This window comes from Abrus precatorius, unplaced genomic scaffold (genome assembly GCF_003935025.1).
Source record: "Abrus precatorius isolate BTA unplaced genomic scaffold, Abrus_2018 Scaffold8, whole genome shotgun sequence".
Lineage (NCBI taxonomy): Eukaryota > Viridiplantae > Streptophyta > Magnoliopsida > Fabales > Fabaceae > Abrus > Abrus precatorius.
The window spans coordinates 12,965,903-12,989,819 of record NW_020874428.1 but is presented as its reverse complement, the minus strand read 5'-3'; the positions used below and the strand labels follow the sequence as shown (position 1 = coordinate 12,989,819).

The 23,917-nt window shown below is 31.5% G+C and overlaps 2 protein-coding genes across 2 annotated transcripts; one reads left to right on the top strand and one right to left on the bottom strand.

The window, feature by feature from the left end:
• Nucleotides 1–3,378: 3,378 nt before the first annotated feature.
• On the bottom strand, nucleotides 3,379–3,825 carry LOC113874250 (disease resistance protein RPP13-like). Its single transcript, XM_027512482.1, has one exon. It carries the CDS (start codon nucleotides 3,823–3,825, stop codon nucleotides 3,379–3,381), a length of 447 nt encoding a protein of 148 aa, XP_027368283.1.
• A 12,406-nt stretch (nucleotides 3,826–16,231) lies between these two features.
• On the top strand, nucleotides 16,232–23,517 carry LOC113846516 (auxin efflux carrier component 6). Its single transcript, XM_027474891.1, has 8 exons — nucleotides 16,232–16,662; nucleotides 17,360–17,931; nucleotides 19,451–19,456; nucleotides 21,192–21,399; nucleotides 21,596–21,681; nucleotides 22,045–22,202; nucleotides 22,550–22,626; nucleotides 23,451–23,517. The coding sequence occupies exons 1-8, from the start codon at nucleotides 16,232–16,234 to the stop codon at nucleotides 23,515–23,517; spliced, it is 1,605 nt and encodes a 534-aa protein (XP_027330692.1).
• The last annotated feature ends 400 nt before the right edge of the window (nucleotides 23,518–23,917 follow it).

The window sequence follows — 23,917 nt, the reverse complement described above, 5'->3', positions numbered from 1 at the left end:
CCGATTCACATCTGGTCTCTGTTTTTTTAATTACAGTATGAAAACGATGCCGTTTTGAACAGGGGAATAAAAAGTGCAGCGCTTGAGGTAGTTGATTTTTATTGAAAATTAGCGCGTGTTTTGATAAACAGATTTATATACACAAAATTTTCACTTTGAGAAGAATTAAGAAGTACTTCGAAATTGGTGTTTTCAGCACAAAGTGCACATTGGATTTGGAAGCTTCCTAACGCTTAACTAATCAGGCTAGAAAGTCACTAATATTACTGCTTCATAAAAACAGTGTTTTATTATGCGTTTAAGATAACATGTTCAAAATTATTAAATGTCTTTATAATTTAGATAATAAATAATTTTAAGATTATGAATATAAAATATAAAAAAATAAATATTTAAGACTCGTGGTATTTAATTTAAGAAATATTAAAAATTATAAATTTAAAAAATAATTAAAATTAATAATTAAAAAATATTTTAGATTTTAAATTTTAAAAAATAAAATTAAGAATCGTAGGAATTTAATTTAATTTTAGTATTAGTTATTAGTAAAAAATAAATTGTGATAAATTAAATTTATAAATAATTAAGTTATTAAAATTAAAAAAATTTAAAATAATATTATGAATTTAAAAAATAAAATTAAGAATAATAAAACATTTATTTTAATTGTAGCATTAATTTTTAGTAAAAATATTAGTTGCAATAATTTTACTTGACATAACATGCATAAAAATTAAAATTATATTTATAATTATTTGACTTATTAAAATTAAGAATTTTAAAAATATTATTAGAAATTGTAAGATATTTATTTCAATTTTAATATTAATTATTACTAACAAGTAATTTTAAATATTTTTTAAATTTATAATCTTAAATATTTTTAAGTTCATAATTTTAAATATTTTGTAATTCATAATCTTAATTTTTTTATTTATAATTTTAAATATTTTTTAAATTTATTTCACTTATCAACGTCTCATAAAACTTTTGTCTCTCTAAAATATTAGTGCCTTAAAAGTAGAGACAATAATTTTGCTCTAAAAATAACAATATTTGCTTGTTGAATGTCACATGTCATAGCTTTTTTATCTAAATAATAAAATTTTAAAAATTAATTCTCAAAATAAGCTTTATTTAAAACTAATTTTTTGTTTGATGCATTTTTTTTGTCATGTTAGCACTAATATCAGCCATGCATGGACGATAATATTTTTTTTATTAATATTTAATAAAAAATATTTTTTAAATATTTTGTAATTCATAATCTTAATTTTTTTATTTATAATTTTAAATATTTTTTAAATTTATTTCACTTATCAACGTCTCATAAAATTTTTGTCTCTCTAAAATATTAGTGCCTTAAAAGTAGAGACAATAATTTTACTCTAAAAATAATAATATTTGCTTGTTGAATGTCACATGTCATGGTTTTTTATCTAAATAATATAATTTTAAAAATTAATTCTCTAAATACGCTTTATTTAAAACTAATTTCCCATTTGATGCATTTTTTTTGTCATGTCAGCACTAATATCAGCCATACATGGACGATAGTATTTTTTATTAATATTTAATAGACTATCGGCTATCTTGGATCGATACACGTGTATAACTTGACATGTGTCATCATCACAATAGTATAAGAAAAAAATGATAGCAATATCGACTATGAAAGTGCGTAAAATCTATCATTTTAAAGTAAGCGATACTGCTATTATAGTGACACATGTCCTGTCTTGACACGCTCACCGCTTGATGTGTAAAAATTGAATTACTGGACAAGTGTACCCGTTGTCGGAGTAATATTATTAAAATTAAAGTATCAAGTGTCGTATCCACATGGACTGTTATTAAGAAATTTTTCTTTAATTGCGTAATTATTAATAAATATAAAAAATAAACTTTGTTGATGAAATTGCTAAAAGTAAAAGAATAATAATTTAAAAGAAACAAATATTCTTGTAAAAATAAATTATAGAAAATTATAACAAAAGGTATTCAAAGGAAAAAGGCAAGTATTTAGACTGTAAATCCCTCTAAGTGTCCAATTAACTGAAATTCTTCTTCAACTACTTAGTTCCAAACCCTTATCGCTGCAGGAAATTCTAATTTAAATCAATACCTTTCTCAAGAATAATGATTTCTAACCCTCAGTTGATTAATCGGAATCTCTTTCTTAATTAATACCCCTAGGTTGCATTAAATTCATTATGAATTCCATAATTAGGGTTAATCCTAATACAGAAAACTCACGTCTTTCTATCTCTAGAAATACATTCAAGTCTTTTTAATTGAGCAATGTTAATTTCATGCAAGAATTTTACTCAAATTCAAACAAGAAAACAAGATAGAAGCAAATTGATACTACTCAATTAAACCCAAGAGAAAAGAACATAAAATAGCATTAGAAGAATTCTAGAAAATTTAGTCAATTAGGATTCATTACATCTAGATACTCAAAGAAAAGTTAGAACCTAAACATCTTGAAATTAAAATTACAAAAGAGATGAATTAAAACGCTTGATTCTATCCTCCTGCCGTCTCTGAGTCTTTCATCTCCAAAAACTCCCCCAATTCTGTATCAAGTTTCCCTTTTCTAGGAATCGTCCTAGGGTTCTCGCAAAAGTTAAAATTCTGACGCGCGTAAAAGTACACGCCCAAGTACACGGCCATGTACTTTGGCCGTGTACATCTCTGGTTTCTAATAGATGTCCTTCAAAGCTTTTCATAAAAGTACACGCTCATGTACACGGCCGTGTATCTGGCCGTGTACATCTCTGGTCTTGATGATACACTTCAATTGTCGCGACCAGTGAGATACACGCTCATATACACGGGCATGTACTTGCCTGTGTATATCTCTGGTTTCTTTTTCTTTAATTCTCGACATCTTTAAGGCTTTCACTTCTTGATCCTTTTTCCTAAAATATGAATAAAATGAAATTAATAATAGTAAATTTTCTCAATGAATAGCTTAAAACTCTCAATTATCATTCATAAATTGCAATGTAGGATCAAGTATAGAAAGCATTTATCATCGCTCTTCCTGCTTACCACTTGCACCAAGCTGCAATCCACTAGCTCATCCAAGTAGTACTCTGCAACATCTTCTGGTTTTGCTGCACTTGGGATTCCAACTTCATGTGGTTGAATGAACCCTTCAGCCGTCCACATTTGGATCACATCCCTCGCCCTGATCTCATAGTCCTCACGATAGATTCCAAAATACAGAAAATATGGCTTCAATCTTTGAGGTAGGCTGTCGTAACTAAGCTTCAGTATATACATGACTTCCATCATGTCTTGAGTAAGATGTCAAGTGATGTTCTTGATTCTTGTCCACTCTCTTTGTGATTTCTCCTTCTTTGCAACATGTCATGCTACGACCACAATGGCAAGTGGCAAGCCCTTGTAACTCTCAACAATGGATTTTTCGAGAGGCTCGAGATTATAAGGACACTCTTTACCTTGAAACACTTTCTTAGAAAAGAGCTGCCAACTTTCTTCGTAACTAAAGAAAGGAAGGTGGTAGGGAGATGTGGTTTCAATGTAGTTTGCAACCTCTATTTCATGACTAGTTATCAGTATACTGTTAACGCTGCCATCATCATTATTTAGGAAGACATCCTTTATGTTGTTCCACACTTGAGTTTGCCATATATCATCAAGCACTATTAGGTACTTCTTCCCCTTCAAACATTCTCTCATCTTTGTCTTCAGTTTCTCTTCACTTGTAACAATAGCTTCAACTTCATCTTTCTTCTTCTTGAACAAATCATCATATTCAAATGTCGACAGAAAATATTTGAGAAAGCTCAACATGTAACATCCTCGTTCTCTTCATTCAAAATAGATAAATTTTTATAGCGAATGGGAAAATAATTTTGTTCTTATTCATAGATTTAAGAATATAATAAAGACAAAATTATATATTTTCTCCTTATAAAGGTTTTATAAAATTCCAAAAAGATTTAAAACTTCCAAAGGAATAATTCTCAAACTTAAAGGTAATAAATAACACTTAGCTTTACCTCTAGCAAATCATTTGATTCATATTGAATGCGTATAAATTTAGAATTTCTAATAAGGACATTTCCAAAATATTTATTACAACAAAATTGGCCTAAATATTATAAATTTTAAAATCAGACATTAAAAATCATTTACAAAATTTGATTAACGCAAAATATGATTAGATAAAACAATACAATTTCTCAAATTATCTCAGTCCCAACAAAGTAGTCTTCCTTCCAACACCCTTAGATTATGATCCTAGGACGGGTCAAACATCTTTATCTCTTTATTTTTATTACCTGAAAATATTAGTAAAGGTGAGTATCTTCCGCCCTACTAAATCTCTTGTTTGACATAAGCGAGATCATCATATATGTATATATAATGCTATAAATATTTTCTAACATGAATTAAATTAACAATAGCAATTAAATCATATCGATCACTATCACAATGGAGTACACACCACAAACCATCAATCACATTTGAAACTTTCTCAACATGCATCTTTCTACTAATTGGTACATCATAATACATGTATTATCCCATGTCGATCAATATATCACAATACATGTGTCTTCATCGCACCCGTCGATGTCTTACAACACATATATCATAATAACATCAACCAATATGTTAAAATACATATATTATAATCATACAACTTCTATATTATTTCATATACATCACACTTTTGCATTAATTTCATTTTTATAATCAATGCCCCTGGGATCCCTTGAGGACTTCATAGCTTAGATAGCCGTTGGTTAGCCGCAGCAACACAGATATACGTGTGCCAATTTGACCCCTTTTAGCAAGGGTATATTCAGGAGACCCGTCAGGAAACGAGTTGTGGCCTGTGAATGCTTTCACTTTGATGATTCATATTTTGTACTCACATTTATAGCCTTATGACATCTTCTAAAATACCTTTTTCTCTCTTTATTTATTGCATTTAGCATATTTTTGCATTTCTTGCATTAAATTGAAGTTTTTATGAAAACTTGTTATCTTTACTTTATATTTCGTATTTTCTCTATTCTAACCTTTGTCCAATATTTTGATCATAACTTTTTCTGCAAACCTCCTTTTTGGATTATTCTTTTTGCAATGGATTCCTGACTTTTTGGGCTTTAATTTGGACGTATGGATTATGCTGTTTGGAGTTCAGAACTATTTTCTATTAATTTTTGAAGTTCAGACTTAAAACATACCTTTTATATTTAGGGTTTCTACTTAGGACTTTTATTTTATTTTTTGCAGAGGCCTTGACCCATTTATTTTTGTTTTCTTTTAAGATCAGTATTTACAGGGGTTAGAGGTCTACTTTCAAGGACCTAGTGATTTTTTTTAGTTTTAATTTCCTTTTCATAATTTTGTTGGAGAATTTTATATTTTCTAAGGACCTTCTTTCCCGTTTTTGAGAGTAAAATTTATTTTGTTCCATTCGTTTGCTTGCATCTTTTCAGGTCCTGCTGTGTTCTCAATTATTTGTTATCGTGAAGCATCTCATTTCAAGCGTGGATTGCTAGATCAATTGAGCGCTTCGAGTTTGTCTTTTCATCTTTTTGCAATTCTTGATTAAGATTTGTGCATGCATAATTTGATTAAATTTGGTTTTTGTTCTTGAATGTAATATCGATTGATTGGTTTCTATTGCATTTGAGTTTTGGACAAATTCGATATAGTAATCTTAATTTGCGTCTGTGGTTTGTAGGTTTAATTCGTGTTAGTTTTAATTGTTCTTGTTTTCAATTTTTGTTTTTTTTTTATTTTCATTTTTTATTTTCGTTTGTTTTCGTCTTAATTGATCTCATTTTCAAATCGTTCTTGTTATTCAATTTTTGTTTTCAATTTTGAATTCATTTTTATTGTCAGATTTAGTTTTAGATTCGTTTTCAAATTTTAAATTCGCGTTCATTATTTTAATCCGCTTTCATTTAAATTACTTTCGTTTTTTAATTCATCTGAAAATCACAAATCCTCAATTTAATCACCGTTGCATGTTTAAAAATTAAAATAGAATGAATTCATGTCCTTGTGAGGTGAACTAGGTTTGCTCCCTATATTGTATGTTTATTTGAAAAATCTAGTTTTGTTTGAAACCATTACGACATGGTTATCACACTTTCAATAAATCATTATACACTTGTTCACACTTAGCATTTACCACCCTAATTTCCTAAAGATTTTCTAAATCTTCTCCGAACTCTATACCCCAGTATATCTCTGTAGCTATCTAAACTCACCGCTAATATTTCTCGTTCGTTTCTATATCTTTCTCACAGATCAACGTGTTATAATACATGAGTCTGGACTACATAACTTGATATATTATGATATATGTATTATGAATACACCTCTTGGTTGTATCACAATACCTATATCATAATCACATCCATAAACCATTCTAACTTTCGTATTATAATCACTTTTCTCACAATTCCACCATCATTCACATTATTTCATTTCATGCATCAAAATATATCATCATTCAAGAATAGTATATCACTTTTCATTAACAACCTAATTCAACCAATTTCCATATACCTCAATCATAAAAAAAATATTCATTCAACACAAAAAAATTCTCGCACAATCCCATACATCACACAGATCAATACAATGTGCCAGAGATTGGACATCTCTGGGCTTAGTCCAATCGTATAATTCAACATTAACAAAATCGTCTATCCTAAGGTTTGACATCACCCAACATCCACAATATCCTTATTATTCCAAGACCTCAATTAGAAAAATCCGAATATTCTCAAACAGTTCTTTTCAGAGCTTTTTCTGCAAAATATATACATATGGTTCTGAAAATAATCATGGATTTTTCATTCTCAACTTCCTACTTTTATACTTTAGATTTTAGGAAAATATTAAGGATCTATTAGAAAATTTAGTCTCTTCAATTTAAAAAAAAAATACCAAAGAGGAGTTAGGGTTTGGGATCACTTTCCTTACCTTGGAACGAAGACCCATCATAAAATAATAGTAGAAAATGTCCCTCACGTAGTGCTTCGCCCTAGATACATGAAAAAATTCCATGAGAACTCAAAAGAACAAGGAAGGAGGCGAAAACTGAAACCTAGTGATCAATTGGATTTTTATAACATTATTTCCTCTAATTCCTAGCTCATTAATCCTCTTTTGTGCCTAATTGGTTGAATTGGATCATTTTATGATGTTTGAATTTTATTTGAGCTTTATTTAATTTTTCCAGTATTTGACAAATTCTGATACTGTTTTGGTTTCTGGACCATATCTTGAGTTGTAGAACTCCTTTTATTGTGATTTTTGATTTGTAAGAAAGCTAAGAGAAAGGTGCACAATTCCTATGAGAGATCAGAAACCAATTCTGATGATAACAAGCTGAAACTGGGCCTGGAAAAATTCAAAATGATGCAGTCGTGGATCCTGAGCAAGGTGCAGTATTTGGGCCATATCTCAGTCCACAGACATCCGATTAAGCCAATTCCAGTGGCGTTTTGAAGCTGACATCCAAGGCTATAATTGTTCTTCAGGCCATGAACCAAAAAGAGGCCGTTTTCATAGCCTAAAAAATGAAACAAAAGGATAGACAGAATTTTAAATTTTAAATTTTGAATTTTGAATTTAATTTTTTTGGCTCCTCTCGTCTCTTCTCTTCTCTCTCTCTCTCAACCCCTCTCACCTTTACGACTTGTTATTTTCCTCCATTAATGGAGGCTTAGATTTTCATCTAATTCAAGGATTGAAAAAGGGCTGAGACACTCTTGAGGATCGGTTTTGCAATTTATTCAACAACAAATTTGGTTTCATCTATTCCTACTTTCTCCTCTTGCTAATTATGATTTTGAATTGAAGTTCTTCGTTTGGATTGATAATTGTGCAGTTGTTTGATTACATATTATTCGGTTGATGTATATAATTAATTCTTGAAGGAGTGTGAATTAGATTTTCAGGTTTGAGATCTAAGATTATGGCATTGGTGAATTAAATTAACATAAATCGATTAGGTTTTAGAGGTTTCTGAACTTTGAGTGAATTGTGTGTTAAACGAATGCATGAGGGTTCTCGTGTGAATGCTTAATTTGAATTGAGGTTTCATTCGAATTTAATATTAATCACTAATTTGTTGGTTGATGCATCTCCTTGGAATCCGGTGATAGAGTGGTCGTAGTTCTTCTAAATTCTTGGATTAGAGTTTTAATTCTTGTTAACTTTTGATTCTAATTAGTGTTATTCTATAAATCAAACCCCTTTTAATTTTATAATCGTATAACGTTATCATCGTTGGGAAACGACTCGAATTGCACCTCTTACTGCATAATTTTTATGCAATTCAATTTTTATTAATTTGTTCGAGCGCGACACTCGCGATCAAATTTTAAAATGCAGAATGTAAAAATGCAGAAACACAATACAAAATGTAGAGAATTGAATGATGTAATACTAAGCAAGGATAGATGACTACCTACTATGCTATTCAAAGGCTACTAAAACAGAATGCGTAGACACAATTATACTAAAGGAAAAATGCTAATTATGCAGAATTCTAATTCGATGAAAAACGCATTAGATGTAAAACGCAACATAGAATATGCAATGCAATCAAATTAACACATAATGATATAATCAAATAACATCATCATCCCCGACAATGGCACCAAAATTTTGATTGCGAGTGTCGCGCTCGGATAAATTAATAAAAACCAAATTGCATAAAAATTATGTAGTAAGATGTGCAATCCGAGTCGTCTCTCAACGATGATAACGTTATACGATTAAAAGATTAAAGGGGGTTTGATTTATCAAATAACACTAATTAGAATCAAAAGTTAACAAGAATTAAAACTCTAATCCAAGAATTTAGAAGAACTACGACCACTCTATCACCGGATTCCAATGAGATGCATCAACCAACAAATTAGTGATTAATATTAAATTCGAATGAAACCTCAATTCAAATTAAGCATTCACACGAGAACCCTCATGCATTCAATTAACACACAATTCACTCAAAGTTCAGAAACCTCTAGAACCTAATCGATTTGTGTTAATTTAATTCACCAATGTCATTAATCTTAGATCTCAAACTTGAAAATCTAATTCACACTCCTTCAAGAATTAATTACATACATCAACCGAATAATATGTAATCAAACAACTGCACAATTATCAATCCAAACGAAGAACTTCAATTGAAAATCATAATTAGCAAGAGGAGAAAGAAGGAATATATGAAACTGAATTTGTTGTTGAATAAATTGCAAAACCGATCCTCAAGAGTGTCTCTGCCCTTTTTCAATCCTTGAATTAGATGGAAATCTAAGCCTCCATTAATGGAGGAAAACAATAAGTCGTAAAGGTGAGAGGGGCTGAGAGAGAGAGAGAAGAGAAGAGAAGAGAGGAGCCAAAAAAATTAAATTCAAAATTCAAAATTTAAAATTTAAAATTCTGTTTGTCCTTTTGTTCCATTTTTTTGGCTATGAAAACAGCCTCTTTTTGGTTCATGGCCTGAAGGACAATTGTAGCCTTGGATGTTAGATTCAAAACGCCACTAGAATGGGCTTAATCGGATGTCTGTGGACTGAGATATGGCCCAAATACTGCACCTTGCTCAGGATCTGTGACTGCAGCGTTCCGACTTTTTCCAGGCCCAGTTTAAGCTTCTTATCATCAAAATTGGTTTCTGACCTCTCATATGAATTGTGAACCTTTCTCTTAGCTTTCCTACAAATCAAGAATCACAATGAAAGGTGTTCTACAACTCAAGATATGGTCCAGAAACTAAAACAGTATCAGAATTTGCCAAATACTGGAAAAATTAAATAAAGCCCAAATAAAATTCAAACATCATAAAATGATCCAATTCAACCAATTAGGCACAAAAGAGGATTAATGAGCTAGGAATGAGAGGAAATAATATTATAAAAATTCAATTGATCAAATTCTCCCACACTTAGCTCTTGCATGTCCTCATATAAGACATAATCAAGCAAATAAAAACATGTAATCTAAAAAATCATAGAATAATCAAAACAAATAAACAAATTCTCCAATGAATCCTTAGAAGTGCTGAACTTAGGGACACAAGATCAAATAAAGCATCAAGAGTTCTACAACAATCAAACATCCAACTCCCAACCTCTCAAAAATGCAAGCCAAACAATATCATTCAAAGTGTATAGATCAAGCATGAAAGATCTCACAAGATGGTGTATACGACTCAACTCTCAAGTGTATGGTTCAAAGTGTTTCACTCAAGTCACCTCAAAAGACAATGCATTACCATAAGCTTGTTAATCTTCTACTTCTCCACTACTTACAATCATATGCAAACACAAATTAAGAGGGCTTTATTCAATGGTTGTAATGGGGCTAAGGTAAGGGTAGAGAAATATGAGGATATGACAAGATACAACCAAAGAGAATAGGAATAACATTGGTCCTTAGACAAATCAAGCCATAACACACATTTACTCTCCTTGGAATTTCTTTTCCCTTTATAAAAAATTCTCATTTTCTTTGTAAATTTTTTTAATTATTTTTTTCTTCTTATTTTTTCTTATTTTTTTCTTCTTGCATTCTTTCCGAACACCCACACTTGAAATGCAATAACATTAATGAAACCAATGCACTCCCTATTCCCTAAGGTTAGGTATAACATGGTTTTTCACTTAAAGCTTATAATGTGCTAGAAGCCAAAGAATGGTCAATACGGCTCAAAGGGCTAAACAATGGGCAAAATGCAAGGTAGGCTATATGGTCAAGTGGGTAAAATGAAAGAAATTCCTCTATTATGTTCATGAATGCATTGAAAAATGTAGCCTCAAAGAAGAATCAAAACAAGTTCTAGAATGACAAAATCTAAGAGGGAAAGCACACAAGAAAGAAAAGAATGGCATGAATTTCAACCATCCAAAAATAAGGCTCAAAAGCTCACAAAGGTAAAGTCTAACATACTCAATCATACAAATCAAAATCAATCACCCAATTCACATATATCAAGAGGAAGAAGCAAAAATGAAATCATGTAGGAACTCTATTCTCCTTAATGACTAATGCCTTAACTCAACAAGTTCCAATTCAACAAAGCAAAACAAAAACAATGCTAAATAATAAAGTTACTCTCTCCCCCACACTTCAACTTTACATTGTCCTCAATGTAATGCATAATGGAAATGTAAAATATAGTAAGGAAAGGCAGAGGGGAACTCCCTAATCAAGCATAAGTAGCCGCTAGCAAGCGGACCTCCTCAATGGTCTCCAAGGGTGTGTCTTCATGAAAAGGCTTCAAGTGGTGGCCATTCACTGTGAATACTTTATCTGTTCCAGGCTCCAAAATCTGTATAGCACCATATGAAAAAATCTTAGTTACTATATAGGGGCCAAGCCACCTAGAACGAAACTTACCTGAAAAGAGCTTGAGGCGAGAATTGTAGAGAAGCACTTTCTGGCCTATGGAGAATTCCTTCCGCAGCAACATCTTATCATGAATGAGTTTTGTCTTTTTTTTGTACATGCGGGAGTTCTCATAGGCTTCCAACCGAATCTCCTCTAACTCCTGAAGTTGGAACTTCCTGTGAAATTCGGACTGGCTCATATCAAAGTTACAGTTCTTAACTGCCCAATATGCTTTGTGCTCAATTTCCACCGGAAGGTGGCATGCCTTGCCAAAGACAATTCTATAAAGGGGACATCTCCAAAGGGGTCGTGTAGGCAGTGCGGTAAGCCATAGTGCATCTTCAAGCCTCTTGCTCCAATCCTTCCTGTTTGCCTGAACTGTTTTCTCCAGAATATGTTTCAGCTCCCTATTTGATACCTCTGCCTGTCCATTAGTCTGCTGATGGTATGGAGTTGAAACCTTGTGAGTGACACCATATTTTTTTAGCAGGGCTGCCATGTTCCTGTTACAGAAATGGCTTCCTTGATCACTGATGATTGCCCGGGGCACTCCGAACCTGCAAAGAATGTGTGATTTGACAAAATCTACAACAACATGAGAGTCATCAGTTCGGGTGGCCTTGGCCTCCACCCACTTGGAGACATAATCAACAGCCAACAAAATATAAACAAAACCAAATGAGACAGGAAATGGACCCATAAAATCAATACCCCAAACATCAAATATCTTACAAAACAATAATGGTTGTTGAGGTATCTCATTTCTACGGGAGATAGAACACGTCTTTTGACATTGTTCACAATTCTTACAATAGGTGTAAGAATCTCGAAACAATGTGGGCCAGTAAAAACCTGCATCTAAGACCTTCCTAGTAGTGCGTTATGTCCCTCACGTAGTGCTTCACCCTAGATACATGAAAAAATTCCATGAGAACTCAAAAGAACAAGGAAGGAGGCGAAAACTGAAAACCCTAGTTCACAATACTTACCTCCAAACATTCCAAACACAATTTCAACCTTCAATCTAGGGCACAAACAGCTTAAGAGGCAATTTAATTAGTGAAAAAGGCTAGGGATTGAGAAAATCGAATGAGAGAACGAAGGAAAAGTAGGAAACACAATTTCCCTAATCCTAAACTCCTTAAATAACCAAAGTGTTGCGACATTCTTGCTATAGCGAGACCCCTTCTCTCTACAGCAAAAACACCAGACAAAACTGTAACTGATTTCTGCATATTCTCGCTACAGCGAGACTGCACCCAAAAAAGACTATATCTCTGTTGCCCTCTCGCTGTAGTGAGAAGGCAACAGATGCACGCCACTTGTCAAGGACCTTCTTGCTATAGCGAGAACGCCCTTGCAATTCACCCATCCTCATCCTATGTTTTTCAATCAACTCCAGCCAATCCAAGTTAACACACACACTCTCTCTCTCTCTCTCTCTCTCACACACACACACACATATATATATATACACACATCCACATCATCACACAAATCAATGCACACTTTCAATTAACAATACAGTACTCATACTACAATCAAAATATTGATACTAAATTCAGGGTTTACACAATAAAAGCTCCCTTGCTTTGTAATCATTAGACACATAACCCCATGCACTAGTGGGAACATCATTGTTATAAATCTTCCGGGCAAGAGTGGTCTTACCCAACCCTTCTATGTCGATTATGGAAGTAAGTTTGCAACTTGAATCACCTGCTATTATTTTAGTATTGGATAATACCCACATTTATAGTGATAAAATTTCCTAAAGACACGTTTTAATATAACAGCAATATCACCTATTTTGGAATGATAGTCCTTACACACTTTTACGGTCGATACTACTATCATCTTTTTTTGTTCGATAGTATTGTAATGATGACACATATCAATCTATGAATGTGTATCAACCCAAGATAACCAATAGTCTATTAAATAATAATAATAATAAAATACTACCATCCATGCATGGCTGATACTAGTGTTGAAATGGCAAGAAAATGTACTAGACAGAAAATTATTTTTAAATAAAACTTATTTTAGGAATTAATTTTTAAAATGTATTATTTAGATAAAAAAGCCTACATATCATCGTGGTATAAAAGAAAGTATTGTTTATATAAGTGATACGATACATTTTGTGACATAAAAAAAAGATCAACACAAAACAAAAGTTTTATATATATTAATTAGGTAAATAATTTTTAAAAATATCTTAATTATATAAAAAAAAAACATGATTCTAAGGTGCTTGTGAACTAATTGTGCTGCTCAAATTAATTAATTAATTAGCAAATTTATGAATACAATCAGTTCATTAGATCTGAGTTGTATTTTATCATAAAAAATTTCATAAAAAAAATATATCCTCGAAAGAAAAGGTAATATTGGATTTTGAATAAAGTTTTAATCCTCATATTTTGTATATTTTTATGCTTTGATTTTTATATTTTATACTAAACTCGTACATTGATTTTATCTGGATAAAATTAATACGTCTGCTCATAATATGCTTTAATTAAAGGTTTAATTATATTATTGGTCCTTATAAATGTTGGTCATTTTTTAATAAGTCCTTATAATTTTTTTTTTAATATTTAGTCCTTGTAAAGTTAGAAAATTAAGATTTAGTCTTTGTCGTTAACTTCTTCTCTATTAAGTGCTGAACTGACTAACGAAGAGCTAGGTTAGCACTCCGCGTGCTATCATGTATCATGTGATATGTCACATTATTTTTAAAATATTTTTTATTATTTAAAATTAAGATTTACAAATAAGTCTTTGAACCTATTTTATTTAATTGCATAAAAGTCATTTTTCCTTCTCCTTTTCCTCCGCCCCTATCCCTCTCCTTTCCCCTCCTCCTTCTCCTCCACCCCTACTCCTCCCCTTTCCCCAAGTCTACTCCCTCCCTTTCTACCTCACACCTCAAGTTTGTACATGTCAAAAAAAATAATCTTACACATAGAATACATTTCACATTTACCCTAATTTAGTAATTTATTTTTAAATTAATTCTAAATTAGAAGAAAAAAAATCTTAAATATGCGTTGAATTTAAGTATTTTTATGTTATTTATATTTTATTCGTAGTTTATGAATCTTTGAGCATTTTAGCTAGTAACATTTTTATGTGTTGTTTACTCATTTTATATTGTACACATTATTCATATTAATCTTAGCAATACCTTCTCTAACACATTTTTGTAATACAATTAAAATTTATTAAAAATTATAATAATCATAAATGATTATAATTCATTTTCTTTTTCACTTTTTTTTCGCATTTTTTAAAATTTTAATAAATTTAATTTAATAATAAAAAATTATTAAAGATTGTGTCGCAAACATTATTATTTATACTCTTTACTATACCATGTCAAATTGATAATCAATGAATAGATTTAGTGGAAGTTAGAATATATTTTACTTAAAAATGTAAGATATTAATCTTCATTACTGGTATTTGGCTTAAAGAGACAAAATTTTAATTTTTTTTCAAGTTACAGGTGTTGACAAATGAATAGTGCGGGGACAAATCAAGCGCGGCCCCAGCAGGCCAAACCATTATGGAGCAGACAAAAACGAACACGTAAAAAGCTTCAGTCCTCATGGTTTTAGAATGTCCACAGTATCTAAAGGACTTCAATACTTTTTGCTGTTAGCTAAAAGTCTTTCTAAAATCATGTTCCATGAAACATTAATTTTTTAAAATTTCATCATTTTGGTTATAAAGAAGACAGGCAATTACATTTATACAAAGTAACAGTAATTCTTTCTTCTATCAACATTATAACAATTGATTGTTAATTTAAAAACAACTAGATTGAGGAATATATAAAAATAACTAATTAGGGGAAAAAAAACTAAAAGAGCTTAGTTAAAATTTTCTCCACAATCTTTTAGTTTGTCGTTACTTTTTTTTAGTTAATATTTGTTTCACACCCGTAGGACGTGAAAATGTTGCAAGGAAGAAAATATAAAGAGAAGGAAAACACAATGAAAAAAGTGAGATGAAAAAAGTGAAAAAAAGAAATGTAAGAAAAATATAGGAAATCTTATGCACTTTTATTCAAACAATGCACAGTTTTTAAAATTTCTTATTTTCTCATATATTATATACAAAATAAAATAAAATGGTTTGTTACTGAATGTGTAAATCAGCTAATAAGATATTATTTAGACTTAACTAATGATTTTGAGTTGATTCTTAAGAATGCAATTGCATTAAAACGCAGTAGAAAATTTTTTATCACCCTTAACAATCTTACCAGGCTCGAATTTGAATTGAACGAAATCCAAAAATAAAATAAGATAGTTTGCTAGAAAGAGAATGATATCAGTATCCTAAAAGAATCAATTTTAAGATAGTGTAACTGTTATTTTTGTTTATTTTTGTTCATCTCTCAAATAATAATTTATGAGAGTATATGTTTCAGACCCCTTCATAAAAGTGCGAGATGAATACTAATAATAATAAAATAAATAAATAAATAGAGATAACAAGAGTAAATAAAATATAAGACAAATGAATATCATGCTTCTAGCTCGTCCCCCTCAGCCCCCCCTCGATATTTTTTTTCTGGCACGCTAAACCCTGTATATATGTACCAATCATTGACCCTAACAACCGCAGATAGCACTAGGCACTGACCACAACACCTTCCTAGTAAATAACGGGCTTTGCGAAGGGCAAACCCGTCCACCAACGCTCTATAAAACCCCTCCGGTTTCTTTTATCTCTCATTCACACCAATACACAACAACAACAGCAATAACATAATACACCCATCTCCTTCAGAGAAGCAGTTAAGATGATAACAGGAGACGATTTGTACAAGGTAATGTGTGCCATGGTGCCTCTATATTTCGCAATGTTGGTGGCATACGGATCAGTGAAATGGTGCAAGATGTTCACCCCAGATCAATGCTCCGGAATCAACCGTTTCGTGGCAGTGTTCGCTGTTCCAGTGCTCTCTTTCCACTTCATTTCCCTTAACAACCCCTACCAAATGGACACAAAGTTCATCGTAGCGGACACCATCTCCAAGCTTATTGTCCTCCTTTTGCTTTCCCTTTGGGTCATTTTCTTTGTCAAAGGCTCCTTTGATTGGCTCATCACTCTCTTCTCCGTAGCCACTTTGCCCAATACACTCGTCATGGGTATCCCTCTCCTTCAAGCCATGTACGGTGACTTCACCCAAAGCCTCATGGTGCAACTCGTTGTCCTCCAATGCATCATATGGTAACCAATTAGTTAACCGTTTCTCAAATTTATTCACCACGTTGCTTATTTCACTCGTTTTGCTTACACAAAACTTTCTAACATTTTTGTCACAATAAATAATTAAATTAGTTGCTAAAACATAATCTTTAAATGATAAAAATCGTGTTACAAGGTTTCTAATGTGATTTAATTTCTCCGGTTAAAGTAGTTCCTATGTCACAAATTTGGTTTCGGAATAATTCATCCGACAAATACACGTTTGAAATAAGTGCATGTTTAATTTATTTATCAATTTTTTAATAAAATTGTTAAACATAAACATTTTTGTAATTAAATTATTCTCAAATGCTCACAAATCACTACTAAAAACATTTTTAGATACTAAATGTATGTTTCAGAACAACTTAAAAAAAATACTAATTTTTAAAATTCTAAAGTAAATAAAAATAAATGTATTGTTTTTCTAAACAGCACACGTACTACATACATTAATTACAACACTTGTTGTTATTTGAATAACTGATAATTAATAGTATAAATATAATATTGTGTATAGTTATTTTTATTTTTACAATTATTTTAAATTTCTATATATACACACATTTTTTTAAAACAAAAAAAGCTAAAAATTATCCTTAAAAAATGTTCGGAAGAACATTTCTTACGCAACACACATGCGGGATGACTGAACCGAGTGAATGATTTATGACTTCAGGTACACTCTACTGCTATTCTTGTTCGAGTACAGAGCAGCGACACTTTTGATCCAAAGCAAGTTCCCAGGGCACACGGCAGCATCTATAACAAAATTCGAACTTGATGGTGATGTCATATCCCTCGACGGCCACGACATGCCGCTTCGAACCGAATCGGAAACCGACGACCACGGCCGAATCATTCGGGTTCGGATCCGAAGATCCATTTCCTCAGCTCCGGAATCAAATTCTTCCATCGGCACCGCCGTCATCACTCCCAGACCCTCCAACCTCTCCAACGCCGACATTTTCTCCATCAACACGCCGCTTCACGCGCTCGACGGCGAGTTACCCTTCGGTGCCAGCCCCCACCTCTCCGGCTACGCTTCCTCCGACGCGTACTCGCTGCAACCAACGCCAAGGGCATCTAATTTCAATGAGATGGAGACGGGCACGCCCGTTTGGGGGAGGTCTCCGGTCGCCGGTGGAAGAGGATGCCGGCAGGCGTCGCCGGCGGGGAGAGTGGTGTGGGAGTCGCCGGGGAAATGCCTGGCAGAAGAGAGACACGAATGCAAGGACATTACTATGTCAGGTACGTTTGCCAGGGGCTTTTATCTTCTTTTCTTGTTATTTAAATATCAAATAGTCAACATATTTCTTTATTTTTATTTTTTTTTGCTATTATTTCTTTATTTATTTTATATGTACAGTGTTTTTTCGTGGATATGATAAAATAAAAATGAATAAGTTGTGACAATTAAATAAAATAAGACTAAAATAATAAATTCAATATATAACATTATCTTATTGGATAAAATTTATTTTAAAAAAATAGAATAATATTATAAAATAGACTTGTTATATTATATTAGTTGAAAAATATTAAAATAAAATGAAATAAAAAATTATCCCATCATATTTTATTTCATAGAATAGAATTGAAGAGTTACTACTCTAAAAAAATTTTTTTTTTTGAAAAATATTAAAATAAAATGAAATAAAAAATTATCCCATCATATTTTATTTCATAGAATAGAATTGAAGAGTTACTACTCTAAAAAATTATTTTTTTATGTAAAAAGAAAAAATAATTTTTAAAAAATATTCCACTGTTATAATTTAAAAATTCAAAATAAAATTTATTAATTTAACTATAATTTTATTATGAATTTTAATATATTTTAACTATTTTCTTTTCTTTCTTAACCTATACCAAGACCCATATTTTCAGTCAAACGTGTGGGGTTGGTTTCGTTTGGCAGTAGTAGTGAGTGAGTGGCTGGTCAAGCACACTATGAAAACGATACTTAAATTTAACATTTATTGCCACAAATAGGTGTAATAAATTTAAGCCAATAATGTTAGATACAAACACTCCAATGACTGATACATGTTATCGCAAGTTTATGCTTCTATTTTATTTTATTTTATTTTTGTTTTGTTTCACTGCTCGTTGATCTTGAGAATCCGGTGTGAATTGTGATATTTTGTAACTTTTCCTCTTTTTATATTCAAACTTCATTTATCACTCTATATCTTCATACAATATTTTTAAATATTCGATGTTCACAATGCATACAAGTTTCAATTTAAAGGACTGCTGGTAAGTGTCTTACAAAATTTTTTATGGTTCACTTTCTCTATATTTCTCTTTATTATGTATCTTTATTTATTTCACATTTCTATTTCCTTTTTAATTGTAGTAATTTTTGTCGAAAAATATTACGGGTATACAAATATCATGTTAGTCATTAGAACAGACTACGTTGTCGAGCAGATCATAAAACTATTAAATTTTTTAGGTAATGATTGTGATAATCAATATTTATAATGATTTGATAAATTATAAAAATTTATGTGTATCAAAATTATATTTAATTTAAATATATAATATTAGTATTATTATTTTATAATTTCTATATAATATTAGTGACGAGCAGGACATTTTTGTTTATATTTCTGAATTAGCTTTTATATACAACAGATGTTTCTTTATTCATATTATATACTTTATATTACAACTTTTTGAATTATCCTTAACTATGAATGAATAAACATGAATATATAAATAATAAGTTAAAAATAAAAATTGTAATATTAGTAGCTGACAGTCCCACGTGTAAAACTAAAAATAAAAATAGTAGATGCATTATTATTATTAGAATTGTCCCGTGAATGAACGCCGTCGTTTTGCGGGAATGAGAGGAAGAAGACATGTCATTTTAATGGCAGTGTGTTTGGCATCGTATATCAGAATTACGTCAAACGTACGTGTTGTTGAGCTTGCGCATGCCCATGCGAGCTTTTCAGGCATTGGGTGTACGTTTTGTCCCCGACCATCCTCAGCTAATGTCTTTGTCCTATCCTCATGCATTCATTGCTCATGTGATAATTTGTTAAGCTTTGATTTGTTGTTTTGCCATAATTTCATCGTTGAGCTCTTTCTGTGTGTGTGTGTGTTTGCATGCCCCGGAAATGATGGAAATGAGTAGATTGAAATACAATTTTGGCTGGGAAAATGTTTGATACACACGAACGAGAGAATGACGTTGAAGAGAAAAAATAAATAATATATATATATAATAAAAATATAACATATAAAAAAGAAATAAAGAAAGATATGAGGTGTTAATGAATAATATCTTACTCAATCTTTTTCTTTCATTCATTTTTTATCCTCTTTTTCTTTATTAAATTGTAATGGCATATGTAAAAAAAAGAGTGAATGTGAGAAAATTAAAATTCTTAAATTTTATTATTTTTTAATGATTTAAAATAAAACAAAGTGAAATAACCTATGATATAATACATGACATTTTATTCAATACCTCTTTTCTTCTCATAATATTAGAAAATGTTTATATAATAAAATAAATCTTTAATCTATTTAATTTTATTCCATTTCATTTAAGTTTCCTTATCATTAAACATAGACAAGCATCTATATAAGTGTTTTGTTTTCGTGCTTAGCATTGTGCATGTGTCGGTAATTCGAAATTTTAGACCTTGTATATGCAGAGGAAGGAAGGTAAAATACCTTAGCCATTTCTCTTTCCGAAGTAGAAACAACAATTAACAAAACACCGCAAATGTCGTGAGTGTACATGCATTTTAAGTTAATCCATGAGTTCTTACTTGAAAGAGAAAATTATGTTTATTAGCTACTAAAGAGAAAGAACTCAAGCGTGCTTTCCTTTGAGAATTATAATTCTGACTTGAGTAATTCATTGAGAATCATTCATTTCTTTGGTTATGTTACATCATAAACTGGAAAGTATGCACGTGAGAAATGAATATGCATATTAAACTCCGCAAAAGGAGTTACAGGATGGCTTTATAATTTGATTTTAGATCTTCACAAGAGTACTACCCGGCAATAGACAGGTGGTCCCTCCCACCCTTTCACGCCATCTTTAAAGTGGAAACATTTAGCTACTTAAAATGTAAAATAATACAAGTGGTCAAAACAATATAGAATTATTTACTTTTATATAAATTTGTCACTTTACTTAGTCAGAAGCTTAATTGATAGTAGCCATCATTTGGAAGAGAGCACGTGTGTCATGATGGTCGAAGTAGTATGATTCCCTAATTGGTGGTGAAAATTGTGTACAGTCCCTCCAAATCATAACACCGAATCATAGGCATCTAAAATTCATTTAATAGAGTTGTTTCACAGTACCCCCCACCCCCAATTAAACAGTCCTGTAAAATAAAATATCAAATCACCTGAAAAATAAAAATGAAATATCTATATGTGTGTGTGATCATCTTTTCACAATTTATTATATATATATATATATATATATATGATTAATTTTATTTAACGTAATTATTTTGGCTATTGTACAGATAAAGAAATCAGCTTCAGAGACAGCACCAAAGTCCCAATGCCGGATGAAGCTGAAGATCCCAAAGAGACAGTTATCAGTAACCAGAAAATGCCACATGCCTTTGTCATGATAAGACTAATACTTATCGTAGTAGGAAGGAAACTTGCTCGAAACCCTAATACATATTCCAGTGTATTAGGACTTCTTTGGTCTCTTATCTCTTTCAAGTAAGTGATAATCTGAACCGTTTTGCCAAAATTAATGACGAATGACACTAAACCCCACATTAACTTTAGTGACCTTAGAGTAGACAACTATTCTGTCATAAAAAATATTCATATTGGAAAACTGTTCTACATCATAATTAAAGGCTATAATTTGCTGTATTTATCTCATTCAATATTTTTTTATGTGAGTTTGCAGGTGGAATGTGGAAATGCCAAGTCTTGTCAAATCGTCTGTCAAAATCATCTCGGATGCAGGCCTTGGGATGGCTATGTTTAGCTTAGGTACATTACAAAAATATTAACATAATTAATTATATCATGCATTTCAGTTTCATATTACTTCCTATACATTTCATACACATGGGGTTTCTTCCTATATACGTCAATGTTACACAAATACACTAACCTAATATCAAATTGAAGAGGAAGACAAAAGAACACAAGAGGAAAAGGAAATAAATGTGATGTACTGGGGTGTTTGTGGCAACCCAATAAAATAAATGTGATGTCCCAATAGCACATGATGTTGGAGGGAAAATGGAGCTTGTAAAATGAAATTGATTCTCTATTGAGAAGATGAGTACTAAAATGGTCATCATATATATATACAAACAATGACAGATACTCGTTGCCAAATATGTGCAGGGCTTTTCATGGCCCTTCAGCCCCGAATCATAGCCTGCGGTACCAAAAGGGCAGTGATGGGTATGGTCATTCGCTTCCTATGTGGGCCTCTTGTAATGTCAGCTTCTTCCATTGCCATTGGATTGAGACAAGACAAACTTCACACTGCCATTGTACAGGTACTTGGACTATACATATATGTGGAATGAATACACATCTGCAGGCACATGCATCACATGGAAATTATTATATATCAGAACTATGGGTGCATGCTCCTAGTATCATAAATGTTTTTATTCCAAAATCAAGCGGTTTCATTTTTTTTTTTTACTTTTAATTATAAAATTATCACCTAATTTTATTTTTAAAATTTCCTAAAAAATACTGAAAATAACTTTTTCTTCTTTTATTTTTAGCATTTCTTTACAAATCTTAAAAAACAATAAATGAAGAACAGAAAACAATTTCTAGACTGAAATTGGTGTACATATGTGTCTTAACTTTGCCTCAATTTTTTTATTCTCAGGCTGCACTTCCACAGGGGATTGTGCCATTTGTATTTGCAAGGGAATATGGGTTGCATCCTGATATTTTGAGCACAGGGTAAGTCAGGAAATTTGATTTGACTTCGAGACTTTCGTATTTGATCTTGATTCAATATGTTGATAAATTAAAAACTTACAAATTAAAGTACAAAAACTAATGTGTTAAAATGTATAAATTAAATTTCAATGTTGCATGTCATGCTCTCATTGGATTACACGAGTAGGAGTATGTTGTCCACATTCCCCCAAAAAATAATTTAATGATACAACATCAAGTTGTTAGTTGTGTCCGAGTGGGGTACTATTGATTGTAGAAGGTTGATTGGAGGATAAAGTACTCAGAAAATGAAATGATGGAAGACAAAGTAAAGAGTATTGTAAGTTGACACGCATTCTATTGAACTTTTAACCTACCACACGTCATAAATTGATTATTATGTGGCTTTAGCTAGGATACCGAATCTATCAAACAGATTGTCCATAACAACCAGGGCACGTATAATTTGGACCCATAATTATGTGTGTTAATGGTGATTGAAAATCAATTTGCCTTTTCATGACGAGTTTCCCTCAAAATTTTAACCATGAAAGTATTTTCTAGCACCCTCTTTTACCTTGTTAATATGTAATCATTAGAAAGACGAGAGATTTTATGATACTGAAAACCTAGAGAAGGCTTTCTTGCAAAACTTGATCTTGTAAGGCTTTTACCCTACCAATTGATGCCTACATATATAGGCTATCTTTTTGGTGATCCTTTAACTCAAATTAAGTTAAGTTAATGTTATTTGCATATATTCACTATGTAAGAGATTGCTTGCATATTAATTTCATGGGCAATGCATATAGAGATTATAAAGCTTTGTTCTTTATCTTTGGCAGGGTTATCTTTGGCATGTTGATTTCCTTACCGATAACTCTCCTATATTACATATTTCTTGGGTTGTGAAGGGTAAGAAAATAGCTACAACTTCAAAGAAGAATCAGTGGTTAAGAAAAAAGCATAATCCAAACTATGATAACCCTACTAGACTAGGTGGGGTAATATATAAATCGGAAAGGTTCTATGTTCCCCCATAATTCTGTCAGCACCGACCACCATTACATGAAGGCTTCCACTATTGTAGACACTACCTGCGGAGAAGGTTGACTTATGCAAGAGCAAAACTTTTTCTAAAGCCACAAGTGTCAAGTATTATGGTTGTACGTAATAGAGGGGTGTGACAGAGATAACACAGAGTTGTAGCTTGGATTTCTAGCCCTCGACATGCCCTGCTACATAGATTAGTGGTAGCCGAAAGGGAAATAAATATTATCATGACCAATTATTAAGGTGGGAAATTTGCTTT